We start from the raw sequence: 13,868 nt of genomic DNA on the forward strand, positions 1-13,868 counted from the left end.
ATAACTGTGTCAAAATTTGATTTAGTTCAAGAAATATCATCCTGAATAAATCTGCAATAAGCGAAATGTGGTAGCTCCAATGCTCATGTTTTATCTCTGCCCGGTTGTCCAGTGTTTCTGGAAAAAGATATTGCAACATCTCTCTATCCTGTGGCAGGCGCGCTGTATCTTAACCCCTCTGATCATTTTTCCCCAATGTCCAATAGTCGCGCCTGTACCCAAGGGGCATGCGAGCCTTACTCAAAGTAGCTTTTCTCTTGGGCGTTAAGGCTATACAGTGGTGCCTCGCATAACGGACGCCTCGCACAGCGAACGCTGCGCACAACGAACTTCAGGTCTTGATTCGTACAACGGACTTCGTTTCACACAACGAAGTCGCCCGAGCTGCATCCTTCCGCGCAGTGTGCGTGACGCTACCGGCTACCCTCCTCCTCCTCCTCCATCAACCAAATGGGAAGTTACATCATGAGGGGAGAGGAAGGAGGAAGGAAGCAGTTGGCAGCATACGCACTGTTAGAGCCCTTTACAGACTTCAACAGCAGCGGGAGAAAGCAGTCGCCGGCCCTGTTTCGCCGATCGAGGGGGGGCCCTGTTTCGCCGATCGAGGGGGGGCCCTGTTTCGCCGATCGAGGGGGGGTGCCTGGTGTTGCCGATCGAGGGGGGGGTGCCTGGTGTTGCCGATCACTGCGGGGGGGGGGGGGGGGGCGGGCTTTGGCAGAGGTGGGAGAAAGCAGTAAATGAGTGCAAGTTGGCAGGCCTGGAGATGAAAGGGCAGTCGAAATACGGTATGTTGGAGCAGGGGATGAGAGGGAGGGAGAGAAGGGGAAATATTGGACAAGGGCAGAAGGGATGCTAAATCATAGGGTGACAGGCAGAGAGAACAACAGGAAAAAGAGTGGAAGCAATCTTGAACCCTGAGGGTGAGGGAAGAGAGAGGTGGTGAGATGATTGATCATGGGGAGAGGGACAAAAGGGAATAGAGATGGGATAGGAAGATAGTGGAAGTAAAAGGACAGGGAGATGTATGTTTTTAGATGTATCTAAATAAAAATAATAACAAAAAATTTATCTTTTTTTATGTCATCTTAGCATATTTTATGCTACAGAACGAATTATTTTTTTTAACATGTATTGTTATGGGAAAACGCGTTTCACATAACGAACTTTTCGCATAACAAACTTGCTCCTGGAACCAATTAAGTTCGTTGTGTGAGGCACCACTGTACTACTGCGATGGCTAATCCCAGAGACTCCTACTTTGGCGCAACATTTACAGATGGAACGGCAGAGATTTCCCTACTTAGACACTTCTGGTGGCAGAAGGTTACAGTCTACCTGAGAGCGAGAGCCCTTTTGGAAATTGCCAACTGTAGTAATTGTAATCTACACTTGTAATCGTAATCTACAGTTTAGTATTTCTATCAAAGCATGCCAGAATACTCTTGGCCATTAAGGAAGGAAGGGCAGGCGAGCGGGGGGGGGGGGGATGGGGGAGAAAATATAAAAATGTTTGCCTCGATATATTTTCTGTATCTTCCAATTACTGCACCTTGACATTGTTGACCCATGTATGCTTTTTTGCATTGCCTCAATAAAATATATTTAAAAAAATAAAATAAAATTGCAATACGCTTACACTCACACCAGACACCTCACCCACTACACCTACCACACCAGTCGCTTCACGACCTGGTTTCATCAACTGTCATGATGTTTTCTTCACTGCAACAAACTGATCAGGCCCTACCACTTCCTGACCGGCGATCAGCTGAGCCCGTTTCTCACAATTTCTTCAAAACGTATTCCATGCTTACCCTCTTCCACCTCTTTTCTGGAAACTCTTGCACTAGTCTATTGTTTAAAATAAGGATCAGATTCTCCTGAAAGAAACCATGGTAACGGCTGTTTAAAGCTAAAAGGGCATCTACGCTTATCATAGTAGATGACGGCAGATAAAGACCTGAATGGTCCATCCAGTCTGTCCAACCTGATTCAATTTAAATTTTTAAAATTTTTTACTTCGATAACCGCTAGGTGGTGGCAACATCATTTAGTTGAAAGGGCTGACATAAGTGTAGGCATATTGCAAATGTATTCAGGATTATATATCCCAAATTTTAATTAAATTGGTTAGAAAACAAGCATTGTATAGTTTTTTTTTAAAAAACATATTGTAGAATAGGCTTCAAACGGGTACCAATGTTCAGGTCTAGAGCTGGCCCTGGACACTACAATAACATTTTCATTACACTTCTCCCTCCGTATCCGCGGTTTCCATATCTGCGGGTTCGCGATTTTTCGGAAGCTGACTCTGCCCCCCAAAATTACATCATCATTAAAGTTTTTTTTTTCCTTTTACTGTACCGATAAAAAAGTGTATCGCTTACCATTCACTCTGAAAATCGCCGATACCATGCTTTCGCCCACAAATTCGCTGCTTCCATGCTTCCCAGTACGCAATGAGAAAAACGCTGCTTCCCAGCATGCCTGCCCAGAAATCTCTGTAGAAGATTCCAATAATAAAAATGGAATGCTTTTTCTAAAAACCGTGAATAACATTAAAAAAAAAGTTAGTCTCGGTTTTTCCGTTTTCGCGTCTATGGTCCGCCCGCGAATACAGAGGGAGAAATGTATATGATGAAAGGAGGTAGGCTTAAAGCAAGTAATAATCCAGATCGATCCAGTAAAGAAGTTTTCAATGGCATCTTGCGGTTCATAGACAACTCGGCGAAAGACAAAGGCGCGCGCCAACAACTGAGCGCAAGACGGAGGCGCGCGCCGAAGAAAATTACAGTTTTTAGGGGCTCCGATGGGGGTTTTTGTTGGGGAGCCCCCCCAGTTTACTTAATAGATATTGCGCCAGCGTTGTGGGGGTTTGGGGGGTTGTAACCCTCCACATTTTACTGTAAACTTAACTTTTTCCCTAAAAACAGGGAAAAAGTTAAGTTTTCAGTAAAATGTGGAGGGTTACAACCCCCCCCACAACGCTCCCACAACGCGGCGCGATCTCTATTAAGTAAAGTGGGGGGGTTCTCCCCCACGCCCCCCCCATCAGAGCCGTAAAAACTGTAATTTTCTTTGGCGCGCACCTCCGCGCTGCGCTCAATTGTCTGCGCGCTCCTTTGTCCCGGCGCGCTTTTGACCTGACACCCATTTTGCTACTGAATTATTGGAAGCAAGTTATTAAGAAAGAATTAATCATACGTAGCCAGAAATAGCTCCCTTACGACAGCGGTTCTAACCTGTGACCTTGGGGCACACTTGGCCGGTCTAGTTTTCAAGACGTCCTTCACGAAGATGCAGGAGATATATTTGCATACACAGCCTTCAATGTATGCAATAATGCATCTCCTGCCACTCTGACGACGGATATCCTAAAAACCAGACTGGTCAAGCGCTCACCGCGTGCACTCGGAAACTTCCCCTACACCCCCTTCACCGAACAGCTCCCTCTGAAGGCAAAGCAAAGGAACTGAAAGACACATCAGGAGCAGACAGGACGACGACGCCTTTAATTCTTTCCTATGTCGCCTTTCTTTAGAATGATTTGCCTCTGCCATGGTGCTAGCTTTGTTTCGTCGTAACCCAGAACTCGTAATTTTTCCGACTGCTCCTTTTCTCTCTTCTCCTCTTCGCTTTTTAATTTCTCTTGTTCTTTTCTATAAAACAAACAAGTGAAACACGTTTAAATTGAGCCAGATTAAAATTGAAGGTGCCCAGGGGCATTTGGAGGGGGAGGGTTTCATTTTTCTCCTACCCCCCAACCCTCTGATCTTAGGAAATTCCTTCATACCTCCAAATTTCTGTGTTGGACTCATGGCAGCAACTTGTAGAAAAATTCGGTATTTTTGCACTAATTGGCCTCTTACCATGGAATCCTGTGCAAAACACTGGTTCACCCACAGGACCTGTGAACATACCAGAGTCTGCCTAGTCCCATAAGGAATTTTTTTTTCCAGGTTGCTACTGAATGGTCAGCATAGAGACTTGGAGCCTGATTCTAAATAGGCCACTGCTCTCAATGGCTGCTTAAGAAGTGGCTGAGAATTGCAGACCGGCATCCTATGCAGAAACGCATTTGCCCTAATGAACAAGGCGGGTGCCGGGTGGGCTTAGGAGTGCTGGAGTGGGATGTTGGGATTTGAGGAGGGGGGGGGGGTGTCAGGGTAGGCTTAAAATTCTTTAGTTAAAGGGTCCCACAGTGCTGGCCAATAAATACAACTACCAAGTTTTAAAAAATTATTAAACACATCCTTGTTATAGAAGCTTTTTTAGTGGTTAAGAAGCAGTGACTGAAAGAATGGAACTGTTAACTGTATATTGTTTTATTTTATTGCATTTTATAATTTTTTTGGTGTTTTTATCTTATGATTATGTTTGTTTTGTTATGTAATCTGCTTAGGTATAAGCGGAATATAAGTTTTGGGGTTTTTTTGTTTTTTTTTTAAATAAATAAAGGATACCATGAAAACTGCATCAATTCCAGAATGAGAGAATGTTCTTAACTATTCTGTTATGGATCATCCTGCAACAGAATTTGGAAACCATTTTTATAGTTGTATTACTCACCGGTTTTGCTCTCTGTAATTACGATGAGAAGAAAAAAAAAGAAGAAAAAATAATTATATTACATTTCATTGTGACCAGGTAAGACATTTTATTGCCAAATCTAGCCATTGTCTTGTCTACCTTTCTTCCTCCATTTTCTTTCTCAGGATTTCTCGCCGCCAAGCTGGCAGACTAGACAGACGAACTTCTTCTTCCTGTTCCTGCAAAATAGGAACGCAGGTGCCAGGGGTTAAAAGACGCCTGCCAATTCAGAGCCACGTTACATTGGTGGACCCAGAAAGATGGGTGGAGAAAATATGCCACTTTGATAGGGTGAAAAGGTTTTGCTCTTAGTAAATTTGTGAAAAACAGAGACGCAACCACACCAACTAGTATCTAAAATATTTTTCCTTAAAACTCCTGCTTTTCTATTGAACTTTAGTAAATACAGATCTTTTAAACATGACTCTCCTAACGAGATGGCTGAGATTAGGTCAAAGCCACTCATAGAAAAAAATCAATTTGCTGATGTTTTTAACAAAATATTATTTGCCTGTATCCGAGATGAGAAACATTTGATTAAAAACACTTGCAAAAAAATCAGAAAGGTAATTTTGCCAGCAAAATAATACCAATAAGCACACATTCACTTGGCAAACATTCAAGTTACACAGCGCTGTACTGAGCAACTGGACTCTCCCATTAATTAATCAAAACGAGCCTCAGACAAATAAGCAGGACATTCAAGTCCAAGGCAGACTTTGGGCTCCTTTTACTAAGGTGAACTAGTGTTTTTAGCGCATGCAGGAAATTACCACACACTATGCTTCCCTTACTACACCACTAGACCTGTCCATGCCCCTTTTGCATATGCAAATCCAAATTAGATCTAATTAATATTGATAATTGCTTGTTAACAGCTAAACATTGATTGTTAAGGCTCAATATCTAATTTTTTTGCATGTGGATTTCAGGAAAGCATGCCATTTGAATGCCATTTATAGAATTTGAGGATTAGCTAATGGGAGTCTTAGGTCCCTCCCATTGTATCCCAGGATGCATCAGGAAGGGAGCCTAAGGCCCTGAGTGGCCCAGGCGTCCAAGGCCCCACCCATCTTAGGTGCCTGGGCCAATCAGGGGCTTAGGTCCCTCCCCGGTGCATCCCAGGATGCACCAGGATGGGGAAGGCCTGCCAGCAGGAGGGAGTGAGCATCCCTTTTGCCAGCCATCTCCTAAAGGTATGGGGGGGGGTTTGGGGATGTCACAGGGGGGTATTGGGGAATGTCGGGGGGATCGACGGGTCTATAGCAGGAGGGAGTGTACATTCCTCCTGCCGATTGGATGTGGGGGGAGGTGTCAAGAGTGTCAGGGGTTTGGGGATCAACGGGGTTGGCAGCAATGGGTATCCCTCCTGCTGGTTGGAGTGGGGTTTTCTCTGTCCATGGCAGCTGGCTCAGCTGATCACGGCAGGGGTATTCGCCCCTTCTCTATCAGCCAAGCATCAGGGACTTTGGGGAGCTCTTCCGGATCAGCTGATTGGGGATAAATTCCCCTGCCGCAATCAGCTGCTGCAGCCTTGTGCCACCAATAGGCGGCTTAAATGTAGGACAAGGTTTTCCAGGCCTACATTTCAGCCGCCTATCTTGGCGCAAATCGTGGCTGGGTAGCCGCTTTAGCCTGCCTAACACCACTTCTTGCATTGGGCACACTTATTTTGGTATTCCATGGCCTAATGCGGCTACCTAGCTGCGATTCCGGCGGCCATTTTGGCTGCCTTTGATTTAGGCGTCGGTAGGCACTTCAACACTGCTGTTTTCCAATTACTTAGGCATCGGCAGGGTTCCTACTGACGCCTAAGTTTAGTTGCTGGTTATAGAATTTCCCCCTTATAGACTAAGTGGTTTACATTCAGGTACTCAAGTATTTCTCCCTACCTGTCCTGGTGGGCTCACAATCTGACTAATGTTCTTGGGGCAATTGAGTGTTAGTGACTTGCCCAGGGTCACAAGGCGCAGCACTGGGCTTTAACCTGCAACCACTAGGCCACAGCAGAGCGGATGGCCAACTAATATTTATTAATTTATAAACCACTTTATTCCAATACATAAATAACATTAAAACAACCAATCAGTAAGGATAACAATGGAGAATCCAGGTCATAATTTGTGTTTCCAAGTAGAGAATGACACGATGACAAAATTCATCACCGTTCCCGTTCCCATGGATAACCCCGGGAAACTATCTTCATGTCATTCTTTAAAGAGAGAGGGAAGAATCAGAGTATGAATGGCCACAACCACTGACCCTCAAGCTTTGCTTTGAAGAATGCTGAGATTGAGCAGCAACATTCCAGAGCAGATATTGTGATGTCATAATGCCTCATTCCACCAGTGCCTAAGAACCAATCACATCAGTGATGTCACAATGACTTCATTATCCTTGGCTCCCATAAGAATCAGAGTATGAATGGCCACAACCACTGACCCACAAGCTTTGCTTTGAAGATTGCTGGTGTAGAAGGACTGAGGTTGAAATAGACACTAGAAAATGACATGGGATTATTTCCCACGGTTATCCGCAGGGACGGGAACGGTGATGAATTTTGTCACCGTGTTATTCTCTATTTCCAAGTCTAACTAAAGGAAAAAAAAAAAAAACCTCATTCTGGCCTCAATTCTAGGAAAATAAAATTTCCACAGTTCACAGTCAAATATTCCTGGAGCCATCCCAAATCTTTAACCACAGGAGAAAACAATGAAACCCATATGAGGGGGAGCTGAAAAGTTCTCAGCCCAACTGTCCAACATCCTAAATTTTGAGCGTTATTTTGCCAATGTAGCTGAAAAAAAGTATTTTATTTCATTGAGTGCCAATTTGCAGAAACCAAATTATCTGTTCCGACACTGTTTCAAGATCATTCTCTTTGGGTTGGGCTGAGAACTTTGCAGCATCCCCTTGCAGCTGATGTTCTACCAGATGTTAAGTCCAAAACACCACCAAAAGTCCAACAGGGCCCAATCCCGCCAGATGTTAGCCATCTACCCGACTCCAAAAGTTTCCAGAAGAGAAGATTTGGTTTTCATTACACAGATTTTGCAGAGCGAAACAACAGCTTTGCTTCCCTGACTGAGTCCTTAGGTACTCGGAATCTGAAATTTGATGCCTGAATAATAAAAGGCGTATTAATTTTTTGCTTGCAGTTTGCCAGAGCATTTATATTGATTAAGGGCTCCTTTTAGAAAGGTGAGCTAGCGGTTTTAGCATGCGCTAAAATGCCGCACGCACTGGCCATTACCGCCTCCTTTTAAGCAAGTGGTAATTTTTCAGCTAGTGCACGCTTACTAAAAGGAGCCCTAAGTTTATATTCCAGCAATCCAATTGTCTTTAGCAGATTCCAATAACACCTGGACATGGGATACATAAAAACGCACAAAGAGAAAATGTATAACACAAAGACATTATCCAGGCTAGGATCAGTCTCTCTTCACCATGTGGCATTAACGTCAAATTGTAAACCAAGACTTTAGATTTTCATTTGGAAGTGTAAAAGATAAAGAGTAAAGGGGACTTGATATACTGCTTTTTTCTGTGGTTTATACAATCAAAGGAAGTAATGAAGTATTAAGGAACTTGAACGGAGCAGCGACTTAGAAAGAGTAGGAAGCTCCCAGGGCAGTGGCACTGCCCCCCCCCCTCCATGCCCTCCTATCCCCCCTCCCGCTCCTTCCTGCCCTCAACTCCACACTGATGCTCTCCCTTCCCCCCCCCCAATGTACCTCTGTAAACCTTTGCCAGCACGAGTGGCTTCCCCAGCATGCTGCTCATGCCAGTGTTGAGTTTCCCTCTGATGTCACTTCCTGGTCCCGCAACCCAGAAGCGATTCAAAGGGGAAGCCAGGCCAGCACGAGCAACGGGCAGAAGTCACTCACGCTGGTGAAGATCTACAGTGTATGGTGTGGCGAGGCAGAGAGGTGCCAGCGCCCCCCATCGAGACGGCACCCAGGACAGTCCGTCTCCCTCCCCCCTACTACGCCACTGGCTTAAAGTCACAAGGAGCTGCAGTGGGAATCGAACTTACAAACTCACAGCTCCACTTTCAAAAGATATTAATTTCAAGTCAATTAGTCTAATTTGCAACTGAGCAAACACAATTGTGGCTCTTACTCTGGGATCCTTTTACTAAGCTGCAGTAAAAATGTACCCTTGCGTGGGGTTTTCCCATGCTCGAAGGCAGGGGTGTCAAAGTCCCTCCTCGAGGGCCACAATCCAGTCGGGTTTTCAGGATTTCCCCAATGAATATGCATGAGATCTATTTGCATGCACTGTTTCATTGTATGCTAATACATCTCATGCATATTCATTGGGGAAATCTTGAAAATCCGACTGGATTGTGGCCCTCGAGGAGAGACTTTGATACTCCTGCTCTAAGGCCATATTTATTGCAGAAGTAAAATGGCTGATCTTCCATTTTCTATTAATGGCCATGGACTAATATTGCAATTATCTTTCTTATTATCAACGCAGGGGACATTATATGTATTTGAGCAATCAGATCATAAGATCTCTTATAACGCCCCAGATATTTCAGATCCACATCCTGAAATATAATCTTAAATCATCTGTCACCTACTAAGTCAAGATACTTCACACATTCAATTACTGCCAGTTTTGACAGCGTTAGCATTTTTGGGATATTGGCAATTTTTGATGAAGTTCTTCCGAGGAAGATCATGGTGTCGAAACGCTTTATTAAGACAATAATGAGCATTGGGAATTAAAGGAGCTGTACCAGCGCTGAAGTTTACAAAACGCCATTAAGATAATTGAATGGATGAAGTATCTTGACGTAGAAGGGCATAATCGAAAGTGTGCCTATGTCTGAAGTTGGACATTTTGTGCAAGACGTCCACAAACCCAGTAGGAAAAATGTTCATTTTCAAAGCTGACAAACGTCTATCTTTAATTTTTGAAAATGAACTAGGTATAAGTTTTGGTCCTTTGGACGTCTACCTTTTTGCCCATTTTCAAAAATAAAAACGTCCACATGGAAAACGTACAAAAGAAAGTTTTGTAGACATACCTACCAACTACCTTGTCTGATCACGGCACAGGAACACCCATCAGCTGAGCTGGTTGCTGACCCCCCTCCCACCCCTCAAAGATATGAATGAAACAGTACATACCAACCTGTATGACAGCTTCAGATGTTATGGCCAGTCCTATTAGAGCAGCAAGCAAGTCTTTGGCGTAGCCTGGTGGTCGGTGCAATGGACTGCAGAGAAGGGGATCCAGGCCCTTATCCCACTCTAACTAGTACACTTGTGGTGGAAAGAGTGAGCCCACCCAAAACCTACTGTACTGATGTATAGGTGATACCTGCAGGCATAAGGGCTATTGGGGAGGTATACAGTTGGGTATAGTATGTTGTGTGTGAGTTTTGGAGGGCTTATCAGACAATGCCTTGAATAACTACTGAAAAAGGAATGAGATAAATCAAAACAAACTAAAAACATCTTTAGTCATTTCTATACCACTGTATTGAGCTTCTAAATATGTTTATTCTAGTGTCCATTGATTCCATTTTCACAAGTACATGAAATATCCACTCAATGAACTATAAGTGATATCAGTACAGATGTTATTAAGAATATTCCAAGCCAGAAAAGCAACTTTTCAAGAGCTTTGTTTGTAATGTTAACAAAACAGCAAGGATGGAAAACATTTTGAGATTTTTCTTATATAGAAGGTGACTAGTAATTTAAAATTTTTAAAAAACAATTTTTCATTTGTCAACAAGAAAAAAAAAAGCAAAACCAAGCTGCAAGGCTTAAGATATCAAAGAGTTTAAACAACTGCTTATTCTTCTACAGAAATCCCATCTATGCACCTAAACAAAACCTACTAAGATTTTAAAGTTAAAAAATTCTGTCTTTTAAAAATGTCTTTATCCTACCAGTTTGAGGATATTGAACTCAAAAAATTAGTCTCTTCAATTAAATTATTATATCTCTATGCAATGATATACTTATTCAATTTCCGAGTCTCTAGAATAACAACAGGACCTTGTACAGTACTCGTATGTTGTCCTATTTGATAATTCTTATATTTGGATCAAATGGTTTTGCAATATTGCAGTGGAAAGTCAAAAATGGACTAGAAGAACGCTATGGCCCTTACTTGTGATCGTGTATCTTGCAATGGACTAGAAGAACACTATGGCCCTTATGTGTGATCGTGCATCTTGCAATGGACTAGAAGGACGCTATGGCCCTTACTTGTGATCGCGTATCTTGCAATGGACTAGAAGGACGCTATGGCCCTTACTTGTGATCGTGTATCTTGCAATGGACTAGAAGAACACTATGGCCCTTACTTGTGATCGTGTATCTTGCAATGGACTAGAAGAACGCTATGGCCCTTACTTGTGATCGTGTATCTTGCAATGGACTAGAAGGACACTATGGCCCTTACTTGTGATCGTGTATCTTGCAATGGACTAGAAGGACACTATGGCCCTTACTTGTGATCGTGTATCTTGCAATGGAAAGTCAAAAATGGACTACTAGAAGAACGCTATAGTCCTTACTTATGATCATGCTTCTATGTGTATTGCAACAGAAATGTTGATTTAATTACAGGAAGTAAAGTTTCAACCTCTTCAAAAATACCACTGGAGGATTAGACAGCAAAAGACCTGGTTTACAGAAGGTGTTGCTCATAAATATAAAATGGAAGGTAGTGTGGTACATATCACGTCTATGCATGTAATGATATACCCTAAACCAAGGTATTAAAGCCTGAATTTCTTCATTAGATCATTTCATCACTTAGAAGGTAATTTTCTATTCAGGGCACCTAGATTTAGATGCTAGGAACACTCAAATAACTAGAATGCCATCATTACTGCACAAATGTGATCACATATATTAACCCATAAAGTATTACATACAGGCATTCCTGACGATTTAGCCTTTCATATCACAGACCTTCCGCCCAATGTGTAACAATGGTTAACGGCGGCTAACAATGGCCAAAAAGCAATCAAGATGTTAGGAATTGTTAGAAAAGGGATGGTAAACAAGTCTAAGAATGTTATAATGCTCTGTAATGCTCCTTGGTGCGACCTCACCTCAAGCGTTGTGTTCAATTCTGGTTGCTGTATCTTAAAAAAACCAAACCAAAACAGCGGAATTAAAAAAGGTTCAAAGAAGAGCGACCAAAATGATGAAGGGTATTGAACTCCTCTCATATGAGGAAAGACTAAAGAGATTAGAGCTCCACAGCTAAGAAGAGAGATGGCTACGGGAAGATAGGATTGAAGTCTACAAAATCCCGAGTGGATCAATTTTTTATTCCGTCCAAAATTACAAAGGCCAGGGGACACTCAATGAAGCTACAGGGAAATACTTTTTAAAACCAACAGAAGGAAATATATTTTCACTCAGGATAGTTAAGTTCTGGGAACATGTTGCCAGAGGTTATGGTAAGAGCAGTTAACGTAGATGGTTTTAAGAAAGGTTTGGAAAATTTCCTGGAGGAAAAGTTCATAGTTTGCTCTTGAGACAGACATGGGGGAAGCCATTAATCAGTAGCATGGAATGTTGCTACTATTTGGGATTCTAGAATCTTGTTACTCTTTGGTATCTCAAAATCTTGCTATTCTTTGCGATTCTGTATGGAATGTTGCTACTATTTGGGATTCTAGAATCTTGTTACTCTTTGGTATCTCAAAATCTTGCTATTCTTTGCGATTCTGTATGGAATGTTGCTACTATTTGGGATTCTAGAATCTTGTTACTCTTTGGTATCTCAAAATCTTGCTATTCTTTGCGATTCTGTATGGAATGTTGCTACTATTTGGGTTTTTGCCAGGTACTTGTGACCTGGATTAGCCACCTTGAAGATGGGATACTGGGCTATATGGACCATTGGTCTGACCCAGTAAGGCTGGCCTTATGTTATAAACAATCATAGCTTGGTCCTTCCCAGGCCCTTGAGGGCAAATTAGTAAAGTACAAGAAATACAGCTTTCTTTTTCTTAGCCCCCCCTCCCCCTTATTTGGAATAATTTTCCTTTGTCTCTTCATTCTGAACATAATTTAATGCATTTTAAGACGACACTTTTCTGTAACCTTGCCTTTGGGAGACTGCAAGGGCCGCAATCAAAAGACAGACTGGGCTGACATCCAACTAACATCTCAATCAGACTACTATGGTTTCTGTATTTTATATGAAATATGATTCTTGGCGTCCATGTGCTTTTCCTATATGTTATGGAGTTCCTTTCCTTTACACGATATATTTGTATATTTTATATAAACCACCTAGGCTTGTACTATAAATTAGGCGGTGTTTAAAAAAAATATTCCAGCATGGTATTTACAGGCGATGGCACGTAATTTGCATTCACATGGAAGTGGTGCATATTTGCAAAACTAATAACTGTTGTAAGAAAGGAAAAACAACCAGGGTCAGATCATTGATCCACACTGCAATCCAACAACAACAACAACAAAAAAAACGCCTCAGACTAATGTGGCATCCCTTAAGAAATAACAGTCCAGTCACTACCTATTAGCACAATCAGTGGTATGAAAAAACGCCAACCTCATACAGTCCAACTTGCAGTGTAGAAAGACGTCTGTCAGCCTGTAGTACAGATGCTTCATAAAGGTTAAAAACTTATCTGGAATAAGGCAGAAGATTCACTAATTCAGAACTGGCTTTGTTGGATAATCGACAGCTGTTGAATGTCTGAGTTGGTAGACCTGCTGTCTTATTCCAGACTAGTGTTTAAGCCAGTTACATTAATGGGTGCTAGAATATATGTCTGTCTGACTTTCTGTGTCTCTCCCTGCCCCTGTCTGTCTGTCTGTCTTTTTTTCTCTGTCTCTCTCTCCTTGGCCGCTGTCTGTCTCTCTAGCCCCTGTCTGTCGCTCTTTCTGTCTGTGTCTATTCCTGGCCCCCTGTCGTCTGTCTGTCTCTCTGTCTGGCCCTGGCCTGCTGCCTGCCTGTATTTCTCTGTTGCGCCATGCCTACCTGTCTCTCCGTGGACCCCTTCTGTTCCCCCCCTCCCAGAGCAAAGCATGATTGCTCTGCCCCCAGCACACCCCTCCCCCCAAAGCAGCCCCCTGTCCCTCTCCCCCTCCACTTCTTACCAGCATGGGACACCTTGCAGTCGTTGCTGAGAGAAACTGTCGCTGAATGCACTGTGTTTGCTCCAAACCACACGCGCCGCAAGCCGCCCCACGCGCCTCAAATGGAATTCGGCACACAGGCACACATCACAGCGGCAGGGTTTTATTATAGAGGATAAGTTT

General features: G+C 42.9%; 1 protein-coding gene across 2 annotated transcripts in view; it reads right to left on the bottom strand.

Annotated features, from left to right (window-relative positions):
• Positions 1-3,082: 3,082 nt before the first annotated feature.
• ESPN (espin) overlaps positions 3,083-13,868 on the bottom strand; it is a 110,601-nt gene continuing 99,815 nt past the window's right edge. For both annotated transcript variants that reach the window (XM_033922928.1, XM_033922927.1), the window contains 3 exons: positions 4,690-4,769; positions 4,570-4,581; positions 3,083-3,659 (listed from right to left, as the gene is read on the bottom strand). In XM_033922928.1, coding sequence (XP_033778819.1) covers positions 3,512-3,659; positions 4,570-4,581; positions 4,690-4,769 — 240 coding nt within the window. In that variant the 3' untranslated portion in view covers positions 3,083-3,511. The remainder of the gene's footprint in view (positions 3,660-4,569; positions 4,582-4,689; positions 4,770-13,868) is intronic.

This window comes from Geotrypetes seraphini, chromosome 15, assembly GCF_902459505.1.
Source record: "Geotrypetes seraphini chromosome 15, aGeoSer1.1, whole genome shotgun sequence".
Lineage (NCBI taxonomy): Eukaryota > Metazoa > Chordata > Amphibia > Gymnophiona > Dermophiidae > Geotrypetes > Geotrypetes seraphini.